Below are 27,244 nucleotides of genomic sequence, written 5' to 3'. Positions count from 1 at the left end.
AGGCACAATCCTGTTCCACACTGCAATTTCAGCTCAGTAGCTTGACTCTCAACCCTGGCCTCTCCTGACTGGCACTCCTTCTGACTTTCCTAAGCTCTTGATAAACAGTCCAAGTTTCAGATTCTGCCAAATAGAGTTCTACAATGATTTTACTAACAAGTGATTTTGCATTATTTTACTCATCTCTTTGGGTGCGGGTGCTCAGACTTTCGCCGAGAGCAAGGACTACCAACTCTTACTCAGAGTGGGGGAAAATAAGGAGATTTTAAGTAGATTTTCAGCTTCTTAGAAACCAGTCTTGGGGGCACCTGGGTGGCTCAGTGGGTTGGGCCTCTGCCTTCGGCTCAGGTCATGATCTCAGGGTTCTGGGATCGAGTCCCACATCGGGCTCTCTGCTCATGGAGAGCCTGCTTCCTCCTCTCTTTCTCTCTCTCTGCCTACTTGTGATCTCTCTCTGTCAAATAAATAAATAAAATTAAAAAAAAAAAAAAAAGAAACCAGTCTTGGAGGATGCTGAATGGAGGCTGATGATGTCCGTCCCTTAGCTAGACCCATCAACAGTAAGGCTCTAGGTGAGCTGCCAAAGTCCCAAGGCATCAGCACACACTTTCCTTCAAGGTCTTCACAACATGTGTGGAGCCTGGGCCAGAACTCTATGTGGGCAGAGCTGTTTGATGAATGACATGGCCATCTGGGGTCTCACCCTAAATTCCTCAATTGCTGTGTGATTGATGGGCCTCTCTCACCTGGATAATGGGGCAATATCTGCCCTCATAAACTTGCTATTTTGTTACTAGTCGAAGCCCTAGGAAAAGAGCAGCTTTCATATAGGAAGTTCTGTTCCAATTACTGTGCAAGGTGACAATAATTATCCCTAACTTTAGAAATAATCACACTATTATATGAAGCTGTTACTAAGGAACTGTGGAAGCTTCTGCATCCATCACTGTTATTAAAAATCATTAACATGTTTATTTTGTTTGAGGACTGACAAATTCTGTTTGGACAAGAATATCAGAGGACAGTAAGAGTACCATTAGCTTAGAGTTTCTTGTACAGTAAAGAAAAATAAATAAACAAATAAATAAATAAACCTAGTAAGGCTGCTCAGCTGCCCCAAATTCAAATCAACAAGGCTGATCTCTTCTAAGTATTTTTCAGTTACCTGTGAAACAGGACATCAGTAAAGCTGCAAGGACCCTGGGCCCCACTCTGTGTGAGGGAGACAGGATTTGCTGCTGCCAGCATTCTACTGATCTCAAAGGTGGGTCTGTAGTTAGGACCTCATCAGCGGTTTTCAACCCGATCACATGTTGGAATCTCCTAGGGACTCCCGAGGGAACATTTAAAAAAGTATTTACCAGAGACCATCTGATGGAATGGCTCTGAAGTGGGGTCCAGAACTTACAGATTCCAGTAAGACCAAGTTGAGATCCTCTGGGCTGTACTTAATACTTCAACTCAGGGAACAAAGGGAATCTCAGAGAGCAACTGGATTTAGAGGTTGATGATCAATAGCTTGTACGACAAAGATGGGAATGGATCCACCATACAAAAATGACAGGAAAAGGTCTAAGTATCATTTGCTTATCCAAAGAGAGACTACTAAGGTGATAAAAGTGTCAGAAATGGGCAATGGGCAAAGGATTCATTTTAAGACCAACATTTAGAAATGCCAAAGATACTGTTAAGCTCCCAGCCCAATGACTGGTGAAAATGGGTGCCCAATGTTAACCCCCAAATTCAACAGCATGTAATGGCTATATAGCTGCACTTTCCAACACAGTAGCCACTAGCTACATGTGGCTTTTTAAATTTGGGTGGCTCAGTCGGTTGAGCGTCTAACAGTTGATTTCAACTCAGGTTCTGATCTCAGGATCCTGGGATCCAGACTACCTTGGGCTCTGTACTCAACGCTGAGTCAGTTAGTTATTCTCTCTCTCGCTCTTCCTCTGCCCCTCCCCCCACCCACCCACATGCTTTCTCTGAATAAAATCTTTAAAAAAATAAAAATTTAGAACACAATTTATCTTGAAAATTCAGTTCCTCAGTGGAACCAACCACATTTTTAGTGCTCAGGTGGCTAGTGGCAACTGTCTCAGAAAAGAACAGTCCCATCACCGCAGCGTTCTCATGGTGGACAGTGGTCTACAGGAAACCTTCCCAGAGGCAATCCCTCCTACATGATGCCTTATGATTTATTCATGTTATCAAGAGTCCACTGATGTGTTAGCACGAAGGAACATCTGAAAATAGCAGATAATCATTTGCAAACATGCATTACGTCATTGGAAAACCTCAAAGAGAGTGAGAAGGAAGTCAAAACACCCACTGGGGGCAGTGCACTGTAGTGGCTTCCCAAAACCACAGATAATTCAGTTGGAGAGTCTCTTGGTAAATCTAATCCATACGTGCCATGTGATTTCAAAACAGGGCCAGAGTGGCTATGAGAAGAACGCTATTTCCTAGTTGCGAAGGATGTGTTAGTACAGTGGCTGACTTTTGGTAAAATTCAGAGAGATTCTTGAAAAATACAAAAGCTACGGTTACTTTCAAGAGCCACTGCTGTTGTGTGCTTTGGGCAAAATAGATCACAACATGAAAGCCGGTGATCAGTACCTGCTTCCTATTTTAGGTTTTAAAGAGTGCCATAAAACAGCAGACCTGGAAGGAACTTTGGAACCATTGAGTCCAACTCCCTAATTTTATAGACACGGAAACCAAGCCACAGCAGAGTCAGGGCCGATGTGCTGATTTCCTAAAATTGGCATGCCGCAGGAACCATTCAAACCCAAGTTTCTTGCATTGAATTTTCTAGGTCTGTTTTTTAACGATAAATACACAAGATAGCAGGTATGTTGCTCTCAAATTTTAAAAAGACCATTCACCATTGAATGTTGCTTAAGAGAATGATGCACTGGTAAATAACACAAACACCACATCTCTTAGTTTTTCAGCAAGTCCAGAAGTGCACTTCTGTCACGTGTCTTTGTGGAGGCCCTGGGTCCTGGTGTCAGTGCTCCCCCAGTTCCTCAAAAGACACCATGGAACCAACAGCCCTTTAGTTGCAAATTTCAAGTTGCTTATCTTCTGTGTATTCCATATGGCAACGTTCCCAACTCAGACTTCTTGAAGAATTCTCCCATGACATTTGTTAAAATATAGATTCTGAAGCCCCCAGCCCAGAGGATCTGAATGGAGTGGAGGGAGAGCCCAGGAATACGCATTTAACCAGCACTGGTCATTCTGGTGTAGGCAGTCAATGGCCAGTGAGGCCCAATTTGCCCAGCACAGCCCTGGTTTACACCTGTTTACATGCCTCGCAGTATAATTAGTAACAATCCTCTTTTCATGTCAAAACTGTCCCGGCGTGGACAATATATGGTCCCCTTCCTCTGATCCATGGATATTTTGAAAAATACCATTAAAACTATTTACTGTTAAACAGCGCCTTTGTTTTGCCAACTGGATGTTCCCCGCTACCAAGAATCCAAACAACGTACAACTCCAATGGATCATAAGATCTCAAGTAATATCCTTGTCCATGCCCAGCAACTTAGAAAGGTGCCTGGTGCTGCTCACTTAATAAATTTCAGGATGTGAGTAGAAGATGAGGCTCAGAGCGCAGGAAAGGACCACACAGACACACAGTGAATGACAACTACCGTTTTATTGTTCGATGATGTTGGTACAGAATTGTCCACGTGCTCCGGGACTAGCGTGGCTATGACACACACCATGCACAGCTCTGCAATTCACGGGGAACATTTGCCAAGCCATACGCTTCTCTGGCTGTGCTTTTTCTGACAACTGCAACAACAGAACACATTTCTCCACAGAATGTGAGGCTGCAAATGACCTCAAACCAAACGCATCCCTCACTCATGGCAGAGTGTACTAGCCAGGCCACAGAACAGCACAGAACACGAGGGGGCTGGATTTCACTCTATGAATCACAAGGCAGCTCGTGAACACTGGACACACGCATACATTTACCACTGTGGCGAAGGGGGACAGATGCACAAAGTGAACCAGGTCAGGTTTGGACTTACAAATACAAAAACTGTATTGAACTTTTATTTCATTTAATATTCTTCTCTTGTCACATCAGCTATGATTCCCAGCATAGACACCACTTTTGTGCGTCAAAGAGTTATGATGAAAAACCGGCCAAGCGAGTAACTTTACATTTAAATGCAGCATTAGGTATGTTCATGATGCTATACTGGACCCTGCAATGACTTATTTGGTTCAAGCGTATCTTAAGTAGTTGCAACTCGGGTGCTAAATCTGGAAAATATTTAGGTTACAAGCACCCGTGTACTTCTGTGTGGACGTGAACTTAGAGCGACAGATGAAGCAGCCGTTACCTCAAATGACTTGACCTCCAGGGAACCTGGCAGAGACACTGATGCTGGTTGGTCAGAACACTCAAGCCGGGGGCTCCGCTCTGTTAAGCGCGGGTCGCGCTGCTGGGGACGGGCTGAAGCGCAAAGCCAGGTCTGGGTCCGAGGGTGGCTTTCGCCTCTAGCGCACGGCAGCATAAGAGACTGATCGCTCTAATGAGGAGCATCACGGAAGCAGATGGGGCACTAGAAAGCGATGCCCCCCCAACCCTGAAGTCCACTTCAATTTTTAAAATACTCAATACTTTCTATTTTCTAGGTCGATCTTGCCCTGGCTGTCTACTCAGAGTCAAGACACATTTAGGTTTGGTTTAGGAATCATCTGAAGCATATGCACAATTACTGGGTCACAGTCACATGGTAGCACTAGGAGGAACTTTGAAAAGTGAAAGGCAAGATACCAAGGGACTTGAGGCGATGCTCTCCCTGATAAAAGTTCTAGAAGTGGCGAGGTAAGAGGGAGCAGATATGCGATCTTGGTCCAGCCCCTTCTATTTTCTGTTGTGTCGTGGCTACGCCAGCCGGGCCAACTCTGGGTCCTGATAGCGCTCAGCGAGCAAGGCGGTGAGGCCCACCATTCAGCACGATCCCTCTTCAGCAGCAGGCGGTCTCCAGCGTTTTCAGATCCCCACGGTTATAGGCTTTAGCTGTAATTATTCTCAAGCATTTCTTCTAATGAAACACATCGGAGAGTAACCTCAACAATTTTTGAGATAAAGGCATATACACCAGTTCTTCATATATAGTGCCCTTTAAAATACTGATTGAGGTTTCCCATGGTTTTAACAGTTCAAAGGACAGTAATAAAATGGAATTTAGAAGAAAGGGGGTACCAGGATGTTACTATAAACAGTAGTATGAAATCATCTACTCATCCTACTTGTTTTCACAAACGCTTCTGGTGACACAATGTTAGCGCGGCTAAATGGAGAATGCCTTTGACTTCCAATCAGGCTGAATGTTCGTAATTGTCTTTTTAACGTCTGGCATGTATGAAGAGCCAAAAGAGAGTCAGAATTGAATGTTAGGATTCTTTTTCCTTTCTCTCCAAAAGAATCTCAAGGTAAGAGTATCTTAAAACATTAAGTAGTTCTGTCAGTAATAGGCATTCCATTCTTAGCTTGCTATTTTTGACCAGATTGGAAGGCAAAGAGGAACTAGAGAGCTGGGGAAACAGCCCCAAGCAGGAGCTGGATGTTCCTTAATACTTTGCTAACCGTGGGGCAACACACTGCTTGCAGTATATATGCTCCGTGACATTTGTGCGATTTTGGCCCATTCGGAAAAGGTATGCACAGAATTCACATTGGCAGGCCACTTTTAGGCTGGCGAAAGTTAGAAATAGTTAATGGAATGTTCTTTTAAATAATACTTTATTATCTCCAAAGGATTTGATGCCAAGAGAAAACAGAATCCAGTAGAAAACTGGAAAGTCAAGAAGCAAACTTAGCAAGTAAAATCAAATTGCAGGGGTTTTCTATGAACACTTCAGATAAGTAGAATGGACACCTCCATACAGCCACGAACCAAAGGACATTTAGGTGTCATTTACTCTGAAAAGGCCTAAAGCACATAGAATCTGAGTGGTGATAAGGGTGAGGTTCAAGTTTCTAGGGTAATCTTGTGTTCCTGAGATGACAATACTTTTGAAATTCTATTTCTAGAAATTTAGACAAGAACTATCAAATCAGAATATATTGTGATACAGTTTCAGAGATTTGCACGGGGATTCTTATGAAAGGCTATTCCCTGAGACATGCAAGCATAGTGAAAAATGGAATTCTCAGAGTACAAAAAAATATAACATTTAAAGTCATTTTGGTTTCTCTACTTCTTCCCTTGAAAGAAATTATTAAAATAAAAAGATTTATCTTAATAGCCTAAGCTCTTTATGTTTTACCTTTCTAAAAAAATTTCTTTTCATTTATTGAAAGGCCAGGCACAGCAGGGTGCTTTCACAACCATTCTGTCCCCTCAGACTTCTCTTAAAAGATCACTTCTTTAAAGGTACAGAAATAAAAACACAGTTCTTGCGGCTGAAACAAACTTTGTGGAGTACTGAAATCATTAACTGCATTTTAAAGAATGTGGTTCCAATTCCTCCCTTTTGGAAACTCTAACACGAAAAAGTTTGACAAACATAATGGAAACCTAAAGTGATTAGAACTTTTAAAGAATGCAATTGCAATTCTGTACTTTTGGAAAGTATGAAAAACAAATCCAAAATACCTCTCTATGTAAATTAAAGCTCAAGCCACGGTATTCAAAATCAAAATGATTTACATAATCTACTATACTTTCTGTTTTTGTAGTAATTAACCTTCCTGAGACTGATTTTGTTCTCTTTAGTGTTTGCTCAACTAAAGTGCTTAATAAAATTTCTACAGAATATATTACCCTCTCCATAGATGAGTATTATTTTGAACTACAATCTGACAAAAATCTAACTACATTTAATTATGCTTGATTAATCCAAATGTCACTGAGAGATTTATAGAACAGAGAAATATTTTGCAGGTTAAGTTCACACTCTTCTCACTGTGAGCTTCCTGGACCCAGTATCACCGCCAATCTACTACTTGGTTCTCTAACTTTTCCCAACACCCCACGAAAACCAAGCCCAAGAATGTAAACTGGGCTACGGGACTCCAGGCACGAAGCTCCGGTGCTCTGGAGAGCTATGCAGGCTCCAGCAAGGGCGGGTGTCCCTTGCAGCCAGGAGGCAGGAGGCGTACTGCCCCGTAGAGGTGACCGGAGAGCCAGGGAGTCACCGAGTTGCATGGGCTTCTGGCTTATATATAGGGCTGCGAGGACACCCATGCTGCCATGCAGGCCAGAAACCATAGCAGAGATTTGTTGGGTGCTTTTGGCAGTGAGGCCCTAAGCTGCTTTTATTTACATGTAAATAAGACAGTTTAGAGGGTGAAAAATTGGCCCTGCCCAGGAGAACAATGAAATGCACCTCAGTTCCTGCTCCTGTCCCGGTCCCTCGGTCCCTCGGCTCGACTCTACTCTCCTGCCACCGTGGGGCCACGGGCCACAGTGGATGCCAACAACTGAGAGCACCCGGTGCGGCTCTGCTGTTGCCTCTCAAACCACAGAAGGCCACTGTGTCATGACACAAAGAGCAGCCCTTGTCCCAACCACACGGACGCCACACGGACCCCATCGTCGGCATTGGGCAATTTGGGTCCCTGTTTTAGAAACCGACGAGAAAGTGGAATAGGTTTCTAAGGTGTCCGTGACCATGATACTGCTGTCATTTTTCTTCTCTGCATTTCTGGGGGTGACCATGGCTAATGCCAACCTGAGGGCTTGAGAGGGAAGCCTTCTTGGGCAATCCCTTCCTCCTCCTCTAAAACCAGTGTCCAAGTGCTAAAGAGGGTCTCTCTTCTTGACAAGTTAGCTATTTTAACTCCAGCAGCCTCATCCCCCTGTTGTAAGTAAATTATGATTTCTTAGGTCCTAAAAAGACCCCTGCGACCTGTCCCTGCGCTTTGGTTATGAGGCAGCAGCAGCGCCCACCATTACATGAACATGGACAGTGAGAGCCGGCTCCTCTCACCTGACCAGGGTCCCCCCGCCATGAGGAGAGGCAACAGGCCCTGGGGCTCCGCGTACCTAGAGGCCGGCTTCCCCTCACCCCCCCCCCCAGGCAGGGTCCCCTGCGGAGCCGCGCTCAGAGCCAAGCGCATGAGACGGGACTCTCCCGATGCCCAGGGGTAAATACAAAAATGGAAAGAACTCTGGAATTGCCAAGAAACACATCTAAGAAACACATCTATCCACAACGAGAATAACATTTATAGAGCCTGGGGCCCCTCAGCTCACCCCATGTATCCCCTTCCTGGCTTTATTTTCTCCATTGTACTGATCTGTTTCACTTTACTTCTCTCTCCACTGCACCGGAAACGTTTGTTTCGTGTCTTGTCAGTTTCCCCTACAAGAACGGGTTGCGAGGTCCCTGCCACATGCCCAGCATTCCACACAGTTGCTAGTGCACCACAGACACTCGTTATTGAAATGGAGGAACGAGCACAGCTTCCTATTCCATGACTCTTCCGTCTACCGCTTTCATTTCGCTCATCCCTGACACGTGGACCCGCATGCAGTTCTCCAGTTCGCACCCTGACTTCTGGGGAAGGAAAGCGCTGCGAGGTGGAGTGTGGTACCTAGAGCGAGGCTGTCACTCATGCTCCCTGATCATTACGCTGGCCTCTGAAGGTGAGGAGAGTCCGCCTGGTGGAATATGCTGGCTGCTGAGGAAAGGACACTTCAACCCGACAAACGGCCCCACGAAACCCCCACCCCAACGTCCACCTGTATAAGCACTTTGGAAATATGAATTCGTGTGTCTCTAGAGTAGGCCCCAGACCTATGCACCATCTCACAGTATATTCGGGAATAACAAAAATAATCCTGATGAGGACTGCATTCCTCTCTTTCTCAATGAACCAAATTTTCAAATGGACTGAAATGAAAAGACCGGTAAGAAAATCTGCGTCACAACCACGCTCTCACCGGGGTCAATGCCCTCCATAAGACAGCTGGACTAGCAACCTGTTCATTGAAAATAGCTTCTACTTCTGTTGATAACTCTGATTAGGTGCTAGTTTGAAATACTCTATCATATTTAATTAGCTAATTAATAATTGTCAGTGGTTGATAACTTCTTAAGTTCATTACGACGTCCTCTATTTTCAAAGCAGAAGGTACTGATACCGCTAATCAATGGAACAGGAACCTGAGTTAAAAGTTATCTTTCCACACAGAACAACAAACAAAAATTCTGTATTGATTAAGTTATTAATGGTTCTTTCCTGCTAGCGACACTGGTTTCTTCTGTTTACTTTCATACAGATTATGACCATGAAGGGCATTATCTTCAAAGTCAATGTTTATGCACCTGGACCCCGGGGAAAGATGGCAGAATAAATGCATGTTTATATAAGTGCTCCTGCCCTTCAACACACACATCCAAAAACCGAAAAAGAAGCTGTCCATTATGAAACTAATAAAAGCCACCACCCCATACCAAGGACTCCAGGGGGAGTGTCTGACAGATACAACGAAGTGGGAGACTAATCAGAGGAGCATTCTCGCATTTGACCACAGTTGCTGGGCAGTTCAGGAGAGGTTGCCAAAGGACTGGACCAATCATCTGTTAACCTGGAGAAACAAGGACCGGCGGCAGTCCGGAGAAGCCCTGTGCACGCTGTGCGGGCTCATTTCCACAACCACACCTGGGAGGGGAGGGTGAGACATTAGGTGCTGCATCTGTGCGTGCAGGAGATAAAGAGAACCTGGGGGGTGGGGTGGGGGGCAACCACACAAATCCAGATACAAAGCCTCCAGACTCCTGCTAGGGCGACACCTAGTGGAAGTGGGGAAACTCAAGCAGGATTCCCTTTCCCAGCAGGAGACCTGGCGGCCCCAGGGCAGAGGACTTGGCAGCACCCACGGAAGGCACTTGGAAGACAAAATATCCCAAGGAGGCTTTGTTTCACTCCTCATGCCCCTATACCCAGCTCCCCAACTGAAACACAACAGCCTTCACCCTTACAACCCAGCAATATCGCTTAAGTCCTAAGGTGACCAAACGCTTCTCACTTGAGAAAAGAGGAGTTGAGGAGTTTCCCCTCACTCTTCTTGGGCAGCTAGGACTGGTTCCATGCAAAGACAAATAATAAGCAGAAAAACCCATCATGATACTTGTATAATAATAGAAGAGCAAAACCACCAAAAGAAAAGGAAGGAAGGAAGCCTAAGACAAACTAAGTAGGCTCTAGAAACAATGCTTTCAGAAACCGGAAAAATTGTAGACAACACAGTTCAGCCTTCCAAGAAATGAAACAGAGTCAGAGAGGACAACATAATAAAAGAAAAAAGCTGGCAGAGCTAAGAAAAGAAAGACATCAAAAATAAAACCGTAACAGAAGTGAAACTCACACTATGAACAGCTAGGCCTTCCATCCACACTGCGGAGCACTGAGTTAGTGACACGGGACGGTCAGATCCCATAGAAAAAAATTCACAGCAACAAGAAAGACAAGGGGATGAAAGCAACCAAAGGGAAGAGAATGTGAAGGCCAGGTGACACAGAACCAAGACAGGGACCAAGTTCTGAGGAAGAGAACAAACTGATAGGACCCGCAGTGAGGCCCGAATGTCAGTGCACACCGCTCATCATGGACCAGAAAAAGCCAACAGACAACTGTCAGTTCTGACACAGACTTGAACAAAGTCATGACCTTTGAGGATAAACAAGAGGCCCCAAGTATGCAGTACAAATAAGCAGGCCATCTACAAATGGTGAAGAATAACCTGTCCGGACTGAGGCTTCTCAGGACCACCAGACACGAGAAGACAAATAAAGCGAGGCATCCACAGGATTGAGGGGGAAAGAATGTGAGACAAGAATTTTGAGAAGCAGCCCAGTTACTGTTCATCAGGAATGGCAAGAGTAGCGTGTTTGTGAATATGGAAGAAAATCCAACCGGAGCTGTAATCCGGGCCACTGAAGGATAAAAGCAAGGACTGAAAGTGGAGTCTTTGTAGGAAAGGGCTGGCAGTGAACACGGAGTTAAATGAAACATAGAATTAAGTCTAAATAACTCTAGTAATTACCTACAGCTATACCTTCTAAGTTGCCTGTCTTTCTAGGTAAAAGCTACCAAATCCATTTGATTATCTCCTCTATCTAACTATGCCAAAATGAAAACACACAAAAGAAAACCTCTCCTGAATGCAATTCTCTTGCCCTATAGACACATTTTGGCTTATATCTTAACCTTGAGGGTTAATATACCCAAGAAATTCCTCAAAAGCAATGATGCTGGTTACCCGCTGCACCACTGAGAGCACAGGTCTAGGAACAAGACGACCCAACTACTCACTTGGGTCCTTCCATTCACCCCAGCAAAGCAAAGAACTGCTTTGGAACGCACGTGAGGGTCGGAGGCCACACTCACATGGCCCACCGCACAGCACACTGAGGATCAGACGGGAGGCTTTCTGTGAAGGCTCTTTGGAACCTCTAAGCAAGGCTGCAAAATCATCTCACTTGACTGGATGGAAAGAATCCAGTGTACTAAAGAACCAAAATCAGATACTCAGAGACCCAAAAAACAAAAACAAAAACAAAACAAAAAAGCCCAGATGGTTCCTGTGGGTCCATCCTTACTTCTTTCCTTTCCCTTCTCTACATCTTGAAGTCATTTCTCAGCCCTGTTAATAGGAGATTCAGTATTTCCACAGCTTCTGACTTGAAGTGTTTCTACTTTGGAAAGAAAAATAATTTAAGAACGTGGAAACATAGCCCCCCGCCCAAGGTAAATGTCAGTTTTCATTTCTTGATTCAACTACTATTTATTAAGCCTCTACTATGTGCCAGGAACTAGTCCAAACAGTTGCTGCAGTCCCTTAATACTAAAAATTGAGTAAATGAGAGGGAAACACAGAGGAAATGGGAGAACTGATTGAATTTAGCTGAAAAAGGGTCGATGTCTATTTATTTTACCAACTCTACGTAGTAATTTGACCATTTGTTTCCACAACCCGAGTAAACAGCCAGAGGGACACACCTGGGTTCGGAGAAGCACATACAAGCAACAAGAGAAGAAACAAATGCGTGGGCCACTAAGCTGTGAGAACACAAGATGTTCCCGCAACTCTTCTTACGGTTGCTCTGGGAGCGGAGTTCAACTCTTAATGCAGAAAGCAGACAGGAATGCCAAGGCTACTGGGGCAGCTGGGTAGGAGTGAGCCACAGAGTCCATTAGTGAAAGGACTACCAATGAAGTCATGAAAACCCTGAAAGAAGCCTTTACTTTTGAAAAGACCTGTGAAGGGAAGAATGTGATAGGATTTTTCCACCCCTTCCTTCCTTTCTTCAAGCCTTACACGGAGCTTGGGTCGGGGGGGGGGGGCGTGGGATAACAATCTCCTCAACCACACGGCAAAACATTGCCAAAACAAGGCAGGAGGGAGCAGGCCTGAATTTGTGGCCTCCATCCCGCTACGCTGTTTCCTACTGAAAGTATAAAGGTGTATGTTTAGGAATGGAAGCCTAGTAAGATAATCACATACTATCCAACGTTGGTAAGAAAGCCAGCGACTTTAAATGGAAAGGGTCATTACTTTCACATCTTTTACACAAGGAATCAATCCTATGAGACAGCCCCATCCCGAAGACACCGACTCAGTCATTCAGCCCTCAGGCTTCCATGTGGACATCCTGTCCCCTCTCTCTCTGAGTCCATCTGTCTTTCTCTTCTTTGATGGATTAGATGAGTTCTCTGATGGGATCCTTCTGAGGATGGAAGAGATGGGACCCGTCTAAAGATGAAGGGAATGACCATGAGCTCAGGGAACATAATGAAATGAAACAAAATCAGACTCAGGGGGATGAGGAGAAAGAGCTGCTGCTGGCTCACGTGCAGCTGGTCAAAGCACAAATCTTCCTGGGAAGGCCCCCCGCGGGGACCCCCAGTGGGGCGACCTCACCGACCCACCAGGCACTGAAGGAGGGGAATACTTTACAAAGCATAACTTTCCCAACAGCGTGCTCCACACTTAAAAATTGGATGGATGCATTTATATGGGCGTCAAGAGAAGGCAGAAATCAAAGTAGATGATATGAAAAATGACAGTGAAGGGAAACACATCCTGTGGAGCAGTATAAATTGTGCCTTTAATCCAGACTCTTGGACGGCTTCCATGGCTGAGGGTCAACACAACCTCGCTTCTCTTTCCTCATCCCAAAGCCTCTGCCCAGTCCTGCTTTCAGCAAAAAAGCAAAGGAGTATGAAAATCAGATCGACAGTTCTAAAACTGGCCAACAACTCACAAAAATGAAAATTATGAAAATTATTTTTCAAAATCGACAAGGAAGACCTTTTCCCTTCAAAAGCCGATTTTATGATGACTAACGTGGCACCACACAGGGACTTGCAATTCCTCAGAAAACGACAAAGGAACAAAATAAAATAAGTAGACTGGCAGCATTTTTACATAGCATAAAAACTCCACTTCCCACTTTCACAAACTCAGTAGTGACTGGAAGGTAGTTTTTCACTTAAGATCTCTGAAACCAAGTGGTTAAGTGAAAAATCCCAAGACGACTTTTGGAACGCTTTAATTGACAGAATGGAAGTACACAAATGAATTTTAAAATAAAATCAATGCATTGGAGAGTAAGAGCTATGGTGAAAGGAGCCGCACCTCACTCAGATCGGATGGAAGAAGGCAAAAGCTGAAACCACAGAGTGAGAAAGGACGCATATGGGAGAGGAAGGGCCTCAGGGCGGAATTACCAAGACACACTCTGCTGGTGTCTTCAGCTTCCAGATCACCCAGGCCTTAGTTGGTGGTTTGGAAAACCATGGTGTTTGGTCACAAAGAGCAACAGCAGAAACTGGCTGTATCTGGAATGAGGAAGAAGCTTAGAATCCTGGGGAGAATGTAGACATTCGACTCTATGACAAGGAGGAGGAAGGTATGAGGGCATCAGAGCACTAACGAGGCCCTGAGCTCTCTTACGACAGGCGCGAACCAAACCACAACAATGTACTAGGAAAAATTGTTCAGGTTACTACTTTAGTGCGGATCTGGAGCAGCTACAGGAAGGTTTTTGTGGAAAAGGTCCAGATCATATAGAGAAATTACACATTCAAGCACTGGAGTAACTATAGTGCCTTGCTCAGAGTTGGTGGAAGAAAGGAGTTCTCTCTGGTTGACTTGCAGAAGATAATCTTTCTTCTCAGAGAGGATTTGAGCATTCAGTTCTCTAGAAAGTTCTATTAGTCTTGATCTTGTCCCTAAAAAAAAAAAAATAACAGGAATAGCCAGTGAGCTGGAGTACAACCTTCTCTATTTAACCAAGATTTACTCAGAGCATTTAGTTATAGTGATAATTCAAAAAGCTTTGCCTTGGGCACCTGGGTGGCTCAGTGGGTTGAGCCTCTGCCTTTGGCTCAGGTCATGATCCCAGGGTCCTGGGATTGAGCCTCACATTGGGCTCTCTGTTTAGCAAGGAGCCTGCTTTCCCCTCTCACCTACTTATGATTTCTCTCTCTCTCTCTCTGCCAAATAAATAAATAAAATCTTAAAAAAAAAAAGCTTTTCTTAGAATTATTCTCTGTGGTTATTACAGAAAAAGAAATACCATTTATTACTTATATGTACTTTTAAAAAAGATTTTATTTATTTATTTAAGAGAGAGAGACAGCAAGAGCGAGCACAAGTAGGGGGGAGGAGCAGGGGGAGAGGGATGTGGGGCTTGATCTCAGGACCTTGGGATCATGACCTGAGCCGAAGGCAGACACTTCACACTTCACTGACTGAGCCACCCAGGCGCCCGCCTATACATACTTCAAAACAGTTCTTTACTCTCAGTTAAAAACCTGATTAGAAATGAGGAATGAGTGCTAATGGGTACAAGATTTCTTTCTGAGATGGTACAAACGTTCTAAAATTAGACAGTGGTGAGGGCCCCACACTCTGTGAAGACACTAAAAGTGTACATTTTAAGGGGGTGAATTTATGGGATATGTGAATTATATCTCAATAAAGCTGTTATTAAAACTACCATTAGATTATGATGAGTACCAGGCGATGTGTGGAAGTGCTGAATCACTCTGTTGTACTCTTGAAACTAGTATCACACAGCACATTAACTAAATGGAATTAAAATAAAAACTTTAAAAGCCCCCCCCCAAAAAAGAAAAATTTGATTCGAAAATACATTTTTGTAGCATTTCTCATTCACCTCGTGAGTTTACCATAGCTACACTAAATATTTGCCCAAGATCACCACCAATTACCCTATTTGTACAATTTAACAATTTTAATAATCAGGCTAACCATTTTCCAATTTTAAATATTGCTTTCTGCTAAAACTTGTTTACCTAATACTATATTAGAAATCAAGACTTATAATTAGTATACAACCCGCTAAACTATTTAGAGTTTTAAAATGGCATTTAAAACAAGACTCAATTAAAGCCAGCTTTTTACAGTCCAAACGGACCATATTATTTATAAAGACTGCTTCTGTACTACCCAAACAACTCCCTCTAGCAGAGCAGTAGCTTGCACAGTGATGCCCAACATGTCACCTGCCGGACACAGAGACTGAAAATGAAATCAATAGAAATGGATCCAATTGTTTCAAGCTGGTTTAGCTCAGTCTTGGCCAGGGATGGCGTGTGTATGTCTGCATGCACAGCCACGTGTCCGCTTGCACTCACGTGCACAAACCAAACTCCTCTGTGTTTCATCTTTGAGATGAATGACTGTGGCAGCAATACTGTACAGAGGTCCCTCACAATACTTCCATAGAGACAAAAATCAGTAGGGATACCCTTTATGGCATTCATCAGAAAAGACCAATGCTACTATAATGGGGCAAAATCGAAAGCTGTATCAACTGCATTTGCAAACAAATACCTTCCTGTTGCATTATGTTAAGAATCAAGATTAAGAAGAGGTGTGCTCAATTACAATACATTGGGCTGGGATATTGCAATGTTAAAGTCAAATTGGAAATATCAATACAAACTTATGGTTTAAAAATATGCATTGTACATGGGGCGCCTGGGTGGCTCAGTGGGTTAAGCCGCTGCCTTCGGCTCAGGTTATGATCTCGGTCCTGGGATTGAGCCCCGCATCGGGCTCTCTGCTCAGCAGGGAGCCTGCTTCCTCCTCTCTCTCTCTGCCTGCCTCTCTGCCTGCTTGTCATCTCTCTCTGTCAAATAAATAAATAAAATCTTTTAAAAAAAAAATAAATAAAATAAAATAAAAATATGCATTGTACAGTTATATCCAGAAAAACGGAATAGACAAGATATAACGTACACCGCCAACTTCCAGATTAAGGTCTCTAACACCTGTTAGAGGCAAACCAGACTCCTTGAGGGAAATGGCGGATTCTAGAATGGAGGCAGGGAAGGTAGAAGATGAGACCGCAATATCATCTTGGGCCAGAAAAAGCTTTCAAAGTTTTAGCAAAGGAAAACCGAGGATCTGACTCAAAATAGTCACCAGTGGCCAAAGGTGTGCTAATTTAATCATCAGAAAGAAAGCTGCTATAGGCAGTAACACGGTGGACCTCACAGAGATCTGCACACAAAAACGAGTACATGCCACATGTTCCTTTTAAGTTTAACAAGTGATAGTCAGTTATAAGAATGGGTGACCAAGTCAGAATAATGGCTACATAATGGGGATGGTAAAGTGGTAAGTGTCTGATTACAAAGGGGGGGGGGTCTTTCTAGGTGCTAGAAATATAGATGTAAAAATGTGTCAGGCTATAAACGTAAGACTTGAGCACTTTGTGTGTGTGTGTTTGTGTGTGTGTGTGTGTGTGTGTGTGTGTTTAGTTCTAATTGAAACGTATTGAAGGAAATTCTACACTATCCATAATAATGCTCAAAAAAGTGAAAGCCAGAAACTCATTTGTTACCATTTAAGATGGATTTTACTTCTACTTCTTATCTTCAAAACTGCTAAAGGGAAAGATTTAAATTCTTATCGTGCTTTGTCAGGAGGAGCTGTACTTCAAAAGGGACCTAAATGGGGGTGCCTGGGTGGCTCAGTTAGTTGAGCATTCAACTCCTGGTTTTGGCTCAGGTCACGATCTCAGGGTCCTGGGATTGAGCCCTACATCGGGCTCCCCACTCGGCGTGGAGTCGGCCTGGGATTCTCTCTCTCCCTGTGCCCCTCCCTCTGCTTGCACGCTCTCTCTCTCTAAAACAAATAAATAAAATCTAAAAAAAAAAGGTACTTAAATGGCCTGTGTTGATGAGGAAGAACTTCACAGGAGAATGTCAGCTAATAAACATCAAAGGAACGGTATTAAAAGTAACTCACCAAAATAACTTATAAACATTAATAAAATTATTGATTCAGGCCATAATTACATTCTCCTTTTTTTTTTTCAAAGATTTTATTTATTTGACAGACAGAGATCACAAGTTGGCAGAGAGGCAGGCAGAGAGAGAGAGGAGGAAGCAGGCTCCCCACCAAGCAGAGAGCCCAATGTGGGGCTCGATCCCAGGACCCTGGGATCATGACCTGAACTGAAGGCAGAGGCTTTAACCCACCGAGCCATCCAGGCGCCCCTACATTTTCCTTTTTTAAAAAAAAGATTTATTTGAGAGAGAGAGTGTATATGCATGAGCTGGGGGGAGGGGCAGAGGGAGAGGGCGAATCCTCAAGCAGACTCTCCACTGAGTAGGGAGCCCACTGTGGGGTTCAATCCCAGAACCCTGAGACCACGACCTGAACCAAAATCAAGAATTGGCCGCTTAACTGACTGAGCCACTCAAGGAGCCCCCAGATGACTTTCTAGTTGAGAAAGGAAAAAACAACTCTACTATGGAGAGGGATCTGTCAGATATCATGGGTCTCACAGTGTAATTCTGAAATAGTGCTTATGAGGTACTCTGAACAACAACAAAAAAAAAAAACGCTCTTGAATCTTCAGATGAACTTGTAGTTTATAGGAAATACAGAAAATGGGGGAAAGGCTAAATGACACGTTGAAAAAGAAGCCAAAAAAATCCAGGTTGGATACTTTTGCAGGACAACTAGGATGGTCTCTCATCACCAACAAAAATATTGTTCTAGATTTAAAACAACTTGAAATCTACTCAGATTGTTATACAATCTAAGTAAGAACTGATCCAGGTTTGGGCAATTCAGGGAAATTCTCAAGATGAAAATTTACTGACCTGGAAAGGTGAAAATGGTTAGATGAAATAAAGCAAAGTTGTAGAAGATTATAAATAATTAGATCTCATTTGGGAGAAAAATATACATATATATATGTATATATATATATATATAGCAAAGTATCTGTGTACATAGCAAATACAGTAAGTCATAAGAGCGGTAATCTCTGGGTTGTGGGAATACAGTGCTTTCTCTTTCCTTTTTTTGTTTACTTACATTTTCTAATTTTTTACAATGCACGTATAGCACTGTTCTGTTAACAAAAGATTATTTTAAATAAACAGAGCCTATACTGTTGCCAGTAGAGCTGGAACCTAATAATAGGAGAAAAAATAATTGGAAACCAAAGGTGGGATTGTTGCCCTTACTACCATAAAGCCGTGAAACCTGTTGTTCTGTGATTAGTTTTCTTTTTTCTGTTTTCCTTTATTTACTGTGGGAAACGACACATAACATTTGCTTTTTGGTAAGAGGGTAAGGAATGGCTGTTTTTAAGCGAACAGTTCAGTAGCATTAAGTACATTCACAGTGTTGGGCAACCCCCACCCCCCACCTCCAGAACCTTGTCATCTTCCCAACGGAAACCCTGCACCCATTAAACACTAACGCCTCATTCTCCCTGCTCTCGGCAACCATTCTACCTTCTGTCCCTATGCATCTGACTTGGCCAGGTACCTCACATAAGTGGAATCACAGAGTATGTGTCCTTTTCCGTTGCATGGATAAACCACATCTTGTTTATCTGGACTGATCATTTTAACTTATTTTCAGATTCAACTCACCCACAGACCTTCCCTAAATGCCCTCCTGTCAAATGTCCTCCTGTCATCATAGGTGATGACAAATCCCAAAACGTACTTTGAAAATCCAGTCTACGGCAGGATAAACCTTGCTCCCTGCTGTTCGTATCTCCAGTGGAAGGGCTACTCTGGCTACCCGGTTCTCATCGCCCTTCCTTCCCTTAGAGATCACTCTGCTCTTCCAGTGAAAAAGCCACAGAGAAGATCTGGCTAAAGGGATCATCTGACTGGTACATTCTAGGGAATCATCAGATACTTTATAATAGAAAGCAAAGTGGGAAATTACTGTTTCGCCTTGTATTTCGAGGCGTCCCTCGGTTCTCTACTGGGATTGCTCCAGTCATCAGCTTCGGGAGTGGTCTTGTAATGGCGCCACGCGGACTTATTAAAAACCGGAAGTCTCTCAAATGATTCACTGGAAAGTGCCTAAGAGACAAACAAAAACATACACCAAAGGACCACGTGTCATTTTTCTCACATGAAATATTAAACCAAATTTTACTATTAAAACAAGAAACCTTAATGTACATTTTTGGAATTATATTGAAATTACATTTTCATAGTTTACTTAGACTGGCCAGGATGAAATTAAAGCTCCTTTAAAGGAATAAAAACCTTCACTCATTCAAAACCAGTAGTAAAGTACACAAAGCAACCAGAAGAAAAAGCATCTTAATTCAGTTAATACTGCTTTGAGATATTCAATCATCTTGACTCTATGGTCTTAGGCCAAGCACTACTCACTGACCAATCGCTTTCCCAGAGGGCCCATACGGAAGGCCCCTAAGTATATAAAGTTTCATACATATGAAGTTTATAAACATACACCCATAAGGTGATATCAAATAGCACATCATTTAGATGCACTAAGTAATGGTATAACACGTTACATACAACATGTATCACACTACACGGCTGTTAAAGAGAATGAGCAGCTCTGTATGAATGGATATAGCAAGATTTCCAAGCTACACAGGAAAGCTAAAAAAAAAAAAAGGGAAAATGCTGAAATAATCATTATATAGGAAAAAAATTATTTTCCCCCATCTGTTTATCAATGCAGAATCAACTCCAGGATGCTCCATGAGAACCTGGTACCATGGTAGCCTTGGGGAAAGAGAAGCAAGTGGCTTAGAGACAGTGGTGGGAAAGCCTTAAGTTCTCCCCTTTGTAGCTTCTCAATTCTGTACTACGTGCCTGTATTAACTACTTAAAAAATCTTCCAAATATTCCAGAGTTTAGAAATAAATAAAAGTCTGATGCCACCAATGCATGAGAAAACTTGTGTTACAGAAGCTTTCTTATTACATCAGCCTATTTATATTACCATACTATGATTACTGAATTCTTGGAAAGCCAGTGAGTTCTAAAGTAAAAGACTAAAACACTTCGGTTTATGAAAATCTGTCTCCTTTTAGATTAGCCCTTTCAATGCTTATGCAATTTAAAAGAAATTGCAAGTAAGAATCATGGCTTTAAAAATCAGTATTTTAGCTTTTCCTTCTCCATGTTCCATATTTTACTATATCTGAGCATAAAATCAAGGGCAGGACACACCCCGGTTTTCCCATAAAACTTAAGTAAATCTGAAATGAATGTAAGAGATGATGCAATGTTATTTTCCATTAGTTATTAGAACCTAAAGCTTTCAAAAGCAAAGATGCCTTCATATAACTAATAAAGTGCAGTACCTTTAAATAAATGACAGCATCAGTGCCAACTCCTTCCATGGAATAGAGTTTTAGATCTCCTTGGAAATATCTAGCATATAGACGAGAAATTGGCAAGCCATAACCAAATCCAGCCTACAAAGAAAAGAAAAATAATACAGTGAGACGTGCACAAATGCTAACATACTTGGAATGAGGACTACTCAGAAGAGTAAAATAAATTCTCTTTTAAGAATTTATTTATTGGGGCGCCTCGGTGGCTCAGTGGGTTAAAGCCTCTGCCTTCGGCTCATGTCATGATCCCAGGGTGCTGGGATCGAGCCCCGCATCGGGCTCTCTGCTTAGCAGGGAGCCTGCTTCCCCCTCTCTCTCTGCCTCCCTCTGCCTACTTGTGACCTCTGTAAAATAAATAAAATCTTTTTAAAAAAATTTTAAAAATTTATATTTAAGAAATGAGAGCAAGAGAGAGCATGAACAGGAAAGGGGGAGAGAGAATCCTTCAGCAGACTCCCCTGAGTGGGGAGCCTGATACAGGGCCTGATCCCAGGACCCTGAGATCATGACCTGAGCCAAAAATCAAGAGTTGGATGCCCAACTGCCTAAGCCACCCAGGCGCCCTGATTAAAAGGAATTCTTAAGTCAGATTTAAAGCAAGGAAGATCCAACCTTTACAATGATGTGTATATTCATTTTATGGCAAACAGTCATTTTCATCCTGTAAAAGCACTTCTCTTATGTTTGGAAAACATTAGAAATACTCCCAAGTTTTGACTAATTTTTTTTTTAGCATTTTTAAGTAAACTGTTAGCATTTTGAAAGCAAATTCCAAATCAAGTGGAATTTGAACTGTTAACAAAACTAAACAACATCATCACAAAATTCCATTATCAGATTTTCTTGCTCTCTGAAGTGAAAATTAAATGAGTAGCACAAGAGTTCCAATCAACTGGTACCCAGGCTAGTACACTGAAAAGAACATTTCCTGAGACTCTACTTCCTAAAGTTCTGGGAATGCTGAAATATTTTGCTATACGGTAGGTCACATGTATCTCGTTTTGAGAAAACAATTCCAATGCCCTCTTACATTTTCATGTCATAGAACCCTGAATGTAACAGGTTGCTGCAAACAGAAAAGTCTCAGACATTGACAAGAACAATAAGAACAAAGGATACTATATCAGCAAGTCTAGACTAGAGGAGCAGGTTCAGTGCCACAAGCTTTGGCCCCTCTGATGAAATCCCCAGGGTAATGCACTTGTTAGAGCAGAGGTTACACGGGCTTTAGGCTCAGAGAGACATAGGGAGAAATCCACTCTGAGCAGTTTACCTAACCTCTCTGAGATTGCTCTGTCATCTGAAGATGTAATGAAAAGCTTCCCTTGGAGCTGCTCTGAGGATTACACAACCTAACAAGTGTCAAGTCTTGACACAGTGCCAGAGACCTAGTAAAAGTAATTAAATGGAAGCTGCCATTATGGCTACTGCAGAGCCACGATTTTACCAGCTTACATGGATTTCTTCTGTTTGCGAACATCTTTCCTACGTTCCTCCCTCAGGGCAGGGCCTAACTCAAAGAGTTGGGTATGACGGTGCGCACTGTCATTCCAGGGATTCTGCACTGACAGGATATGGTTGGTGGTGAAGACAAGATATCCAAGATGATGAATGTGGTCACCATAGCAAAGAAACCAGAATATTCCAGGAAGAGGCCAAGGAAATCTGTCTCCTACACTGCAGCAAGGCCCAGAACCTGCCCTCAGGTCTACCAGGGAAGAGCCGAGAATGCCTGAGCCCAATCCTGTTGTGGGTGTGAGGAGCCAGGTAAGCCATGAGAACACAGAAGAGGGGTCCCTACCTAGACAGAGTGAGGTTCATCCAGGTTTTCCCAGGGTGTCAAAGAATCTGACAGGATTTGGGGATGTATACAGTTGATAACTGGGACAGAAGCTAGTGGAAATCTTTCTTCAAAAGGAGAGACTGTATGGGACACGGGAAAGAATGCTGACACAACCAGTGCCAGCTGTGCCCTAATGAGTACAACGACCTTGGGCAAGGCACTAGCCTTATTTTCTCGTCTATAAAATGGGAGGTTGGATACATAATATTTTAAGGTCTCTTACGTCAATTCAGTTCCATTTTTTAAAAAAGATTGACAGAACAGCTGTCCTCAACCTGCTCTCTTGAGACCCGGAATAGAGGATCCATATTCCTTCTAAACAACTGGGGACTTGCTTGTAGTGCTTTTTCTTTTGACATTTACTTAAGTAGGTACCAGAGCCTGGTGAAGGCAACCCCTTTCAGAATTGATCTTTTGAGAATTTTCTTGACTCCTGTAAGCATGACTTCCTCTCTGTTTTCAACATGCCAAGTTAACAAACTCTGTCTCGAATAAATGATGCAAAGTGTTGATTTTATTCATACAATAAAATATAATCTCACATGCTTATCAGTCAAGTAGAACTTGAAAAATGAAACTTAATTTGTACCCTCAACCGTTCTGCAGACTGATAGCTATGTTGCTGTGTTTAATGACAAAGGGTTCAATTGTTGTTTGTCAATTAGAAACACTCAGCAGGGGAACAAAGTGTGGCCCTAGCAGGATCTAAATGCTGCCATGGTAACCTGAGGCTTTTCTCACTGCCTAATAAAGCCTAGACAGAAAGGGCTCCGAAAATGCATACGCCACCTATATGTTTCCTGCTTATGCTGTTTACTATACAAAATTTATTGTATTCATACTTCAACATTCTAATTATATAAACAGATTTGGTGGAGAAAGTTAAAGGCCCGGGGTGATTTGAGGCTCCCACAGCACTCGGTACCCAAGTGCCCAGGACCACGTGGCAGCCCTGTGAGGCTCCTTTGCTCAGGGGCAGGCGGCTCTTAACCTTCCATTCCCTCGGATAGAGCACCCGGCGGGGACTGGTGCTCCCGCAGCAATCCTTAACCAAAGGGAGGTGCCTTTTCTCTACAATAGGAAGTGAGGTACTCAGCTCTGAGTGTTTCTTAGACAAAATTAGAAAAGAAATCTAAGTCCAAAGGATTGACAAAGAAAGTAGCAGTGGGATAAAATCTCCTTTCCTCCAAATTATGCCGGAAACATTCAAATTCAGAGAGGCTAGGGTAAGGAGCCAGGGAGAAAGGCCGCTCTGCTGGAGTCCCTTCTCAGGTTAATGGTCTTCCCCTAAGCAGCACTTCTAAGATGCTTACCAGAGGGGCGGCTCTTGTAGGCTCCAGGCTGGGTCTAGGAGCAGTTGAATACATGTAGTTAAAAAGGCGGTCTATTTTTCGAAGTGGGACACCACCACCTAGGTCACTTATCTGTAATGTACAAAAGGGTTTTTTAAAAACAGTCGATCTAAACTTAGTACGAGGAAGAAGTTCATTACAGTACATACCAGGTAACTAACTCAAAGATAACGAGGGCTTTGAATCCCCAGGGAAATACAGCTCCACTGTGAACAAACTAGAACAAAGGAGGCAGGGACAGCCACTAGGATCCCACAGACTTGGGCTGGGGTCTGGTCCAGCTCCCTGAAAAATGGGCTTCTGCTAAGCTTAAATGAGGCAACAAGCTAAAGATCTAACGTGGTACATAAAAATAAGACATTCAGGGTCCATTTTCTTCTCTTCCCTCAGATTCCTCAGGGTCTGGGTACTATTAAATCAACCGATAACGTGTGCAAACAAAGCAGGTAGTTACCTTAATAGACAAGTCTTCTTTACCCAGAGTAACGAGGGTTTTAACAGAGGGGTAGGCTTCTTTTCTGTCTTCATATAGTTCAACTGTCGCTCTCATTGAGTTCTGAAATAATAAGGCTTTTTTTGTAGCATACCGCTGACTCACAAACCACAATTTAAAAAAAGAACTAGCACAGGATTACTTATTACACAATAACGCTTTTGTGGAGCAAATATTAGTTGGGTTTATACACCCTTTATTTCCCCCTCTAAAGAACTTAGCTAAATGTGTGTTTGGAGCAAGGAAAAATTGCCCGATGCTTTATTTTGATTTCATCGAGTTTTATTTCCATCCATCATACTAAGTATTTTTTTTCTTTCTTTTCTCTTTTTGTTTTTCCTTAGCGTATTTAAGTCATTCAACTCTTAACCAAGAGGAATGTTTTTTATCACAGTAACGAGGCTGCATTTACTTATCAGTCTGCATTTACAGAGCACCTTTCCTCTAAAGAAGGCGGAAAACCTGAGAGTATTCATGCTTCCCACAAAAATTAATCATTTGGCTTAAAAAAAAAAAAAAAAGGAGAAGCAACGTCAGTTAAAAAGAAATTCTCAAAAAGCCACAGCTGTTGAAGAGAAAGTTCACAATTGAATGCCCATCTCAACCTTAAAGTGTTACATCAGTAACATTATAATTTTGGGAAGCAAATCAGCATAACTGATTTTTCAGGTGTTCAATTTAGGGTTTTACACATCGGAAGAAATGAAATTTTAGCTTAAACGCCTTGTGCCTATAATACTGCTCTTATAAATGCCATGAGCTGGTGATTAACAAAAGCAATGTAAGCCGTGGAGTCTAGGAGATTTTATTCTTTTTCTTCATGGGGGGGCTAAGGGAGGGCAGCTCCTCTTTTTGGTCCAGCCCCTCCCTATCTTTCCTGCTTCCGTCAGATCTTCTCAATGGACCCAAATACGTCAAAGAGTTACGGGATCTCTCAGAACTAAAATAACTGCTGAGGCACCAAAGTGCTTAACGTTCAGAAACCTAAACACGCAAAAACATGTATTTATTTTGATCTGGCTACCACCAGTAAAGCCTTCGCCAGGTTGGGAAAGTAAAAAGCATCTCTAATCTCAAAACTGAAGAAAAAACAGTATGGATTTTTACATAAAATCACTGAAGTACAATTAAGCTCCCAAATCAATATGTACTAATATTCACGAAAACTGTACCGTACACAGCAATTTTTCATCTCACAGTGTACAAATTATAAAACCCACAGGGTATCAGAAATAGAATTTTTAAAATGGTTATGCAAAACCTTTTTCTTATGCTAATCTAATGAATCCATTATGCTCTGAATCAAAGTAATTTAAAATGAAGACTTCTTTCCGTGTTTTTAAATTCCACTTACCTTGAACAACTCAAATAGCATGTGAAACAGGTGTGAGGGCACATAAACTACCTGAATAGGTTTGTCTGGAGCTTTGGCTGAAAAAAGACACAAAAACCATCAATGAATAAGGACAAAAACTATAAGAAAGTCAAGAATGTGGCTGGCGTTCTATCTCCCAAGTACATAAAAAAGAACTCTACACGAAAGGCTAATTTAGGTTTCCACCTTTGAAGTCAGGGCTGAGCAAAAGCATGTGCTTGGAAGTCCAACAAACCCGGGGAGAAATCTGGCTCCTTCACTTAAAAGCCATGTGACCTTGGGCGGGTTACTCAATCTCTGTGAACCTTAGCTGAGCAAAACTGGATTATTATTATGTGTGTCATAATATTCTAAGCATTACATAAGTCATCTAAATATCGCTCAGTGTTTTTCACAAACTCGCCACCCCCAGTGGTGACCCCAGCAGTCATCATGGAGAATGTGAAGCCACAGAGGAAAAGCAGCACATCTTCTTGCAGATTAGACTAAGAAGCAATGTTAATCTCTGTTCAATTTCCACAAACAAGGCATATTAGAGTAGAATTTAAGGTTCACATAACTTTTCTACTAGTAGCAGGCAGACAACCCCTCCCCCATCCCGAGAGACCCATAGCCCTTTCTCCTTGCATCAGGGATCTCCTGAGGAAAACACAAGAAACACTGAATCCCATGTCAGGCACTAAGAACAACGTGGGCTACAGAGAATGGATGGTGGAACACTTGGTCCTTCCTCCTCGTGGCCCATAATCATGGAAAAGACTGAAAATACGTGAACATTCTCAAGTAGAACACATAGTCATCCATGTTATAATTTTTGACTTAACTACTTCCTCTAATATAAGTAACAGGGATATAAAGTAGAGCAAACATTTGTTAGGTTCTTAGAAGGTGTGAGAAGCTTGAGCATGCACAATCCAAGTGAGCCCGCCTGACACTACAGTGGGGTTCACAGGGATGGTGGCATTATTATGGGCGAGGACACGGGCTGTGCGGAGGCTATGTGACTCGCCTACTGAAACAGAAGAGGCCTGAAACTGGACAAATGAACCAAGAGCTTCTGAGTCTGAATCCTGAACTCTCTGATGATCAGTTACTTTTGAAATTATTCAATAAAATAAAATAAATGAAATTTCTAAAAACAAAAAGAAGAAAAGCAAAAATCCTTCTACCTTTACCCCCAAGTCTGCACCCAGAGGTAGTCACTTGCTACTACTTCTGCTTTAGTCTTTCGGTTGATAGTATTTCCATTCCGGTCTGTAAACCTGATGAACTCTTCTGTACTTTGTCTAGAAGTTCTTTTTTTTTTTTAAGCTGAAAATTGGGGCACCTGGGTGGTTCAGTGAGTTAAAGCCTCTGCCTTCGGCTCAGGTCATGGTCCCAGGGTCCTGGGATCCAGCCCCACATCGGGCTCTCTGCTCAGCGGGGAGCCTGCTTCCCCCCTCTCTGCCTGCCTCTCTGCCTAATTGTGATCTCTCTCTCTTTCTGTTAAATAAATAAATAAATAGTCTTAAAAAAAA

General features: G+C 42.6%; 1 protein-coding gene across 1 annotated transcript in view; it reads right to left on the bottom strand.

Annotated features, from left to right (window-relative positions):
* Nucleotides 1-3,651: 3,651 nt before the first annotated feature.
* PDK3 (pyruvate dehydrogenase kinase 3) overlaps nt 3,652-27,244 on the bottom strand; it is a 78,035-nt gene continuing 54,442 nt past the window's right edge. Inside the window, exons 7-12 of the mRNA XM_059156712.1 lie at nt 25,707-25,783; nt 24,314-24,415; nt 23,821-23,931; nt 20,632-20,745; nt 19,227-19,366; nt 3,652-14,224 (exon numbers count right to left, since the gene is read on the bottom strand). Coding sequence (XP_059012695.1) covers nt 14,194-14,224; nt 19,227-19,366; nt 20,632-20,745; nt 23,821-23,931; nt 24,314-24,415; nt 25,707-25,783 — 575 coding nt within the window. The 3' untranslated portion in view covers nt 3,652-14,193. The remainder of the gene's footprint in view (nt 14,225-19,226; nt 19,367-20,631; nt 20,746-23,820; nt 23,932-24,313; nt 24,416-25,706; nt 25,784-27,244) is intronic.

The sequence above is a fragment of the Mustela lutreola genome, chromosome X (genome assembly GCF_030435805.1).
Source record: "Mustela lutreola isolate mMusLut2 chromosome X, mMusLut2.pri, whole genome shotgun sequence".
Lineage (NCBI taxonomy): Eukaryota > Metazoa > Chordata > Mammalia > Carnivora > Mustelidae > Mustela > Mustela lutreola.
Note: the sequence above shows the minus strand (reverse complement) of the source record. Positions and strands in the feature narration are given on the sequence as shown.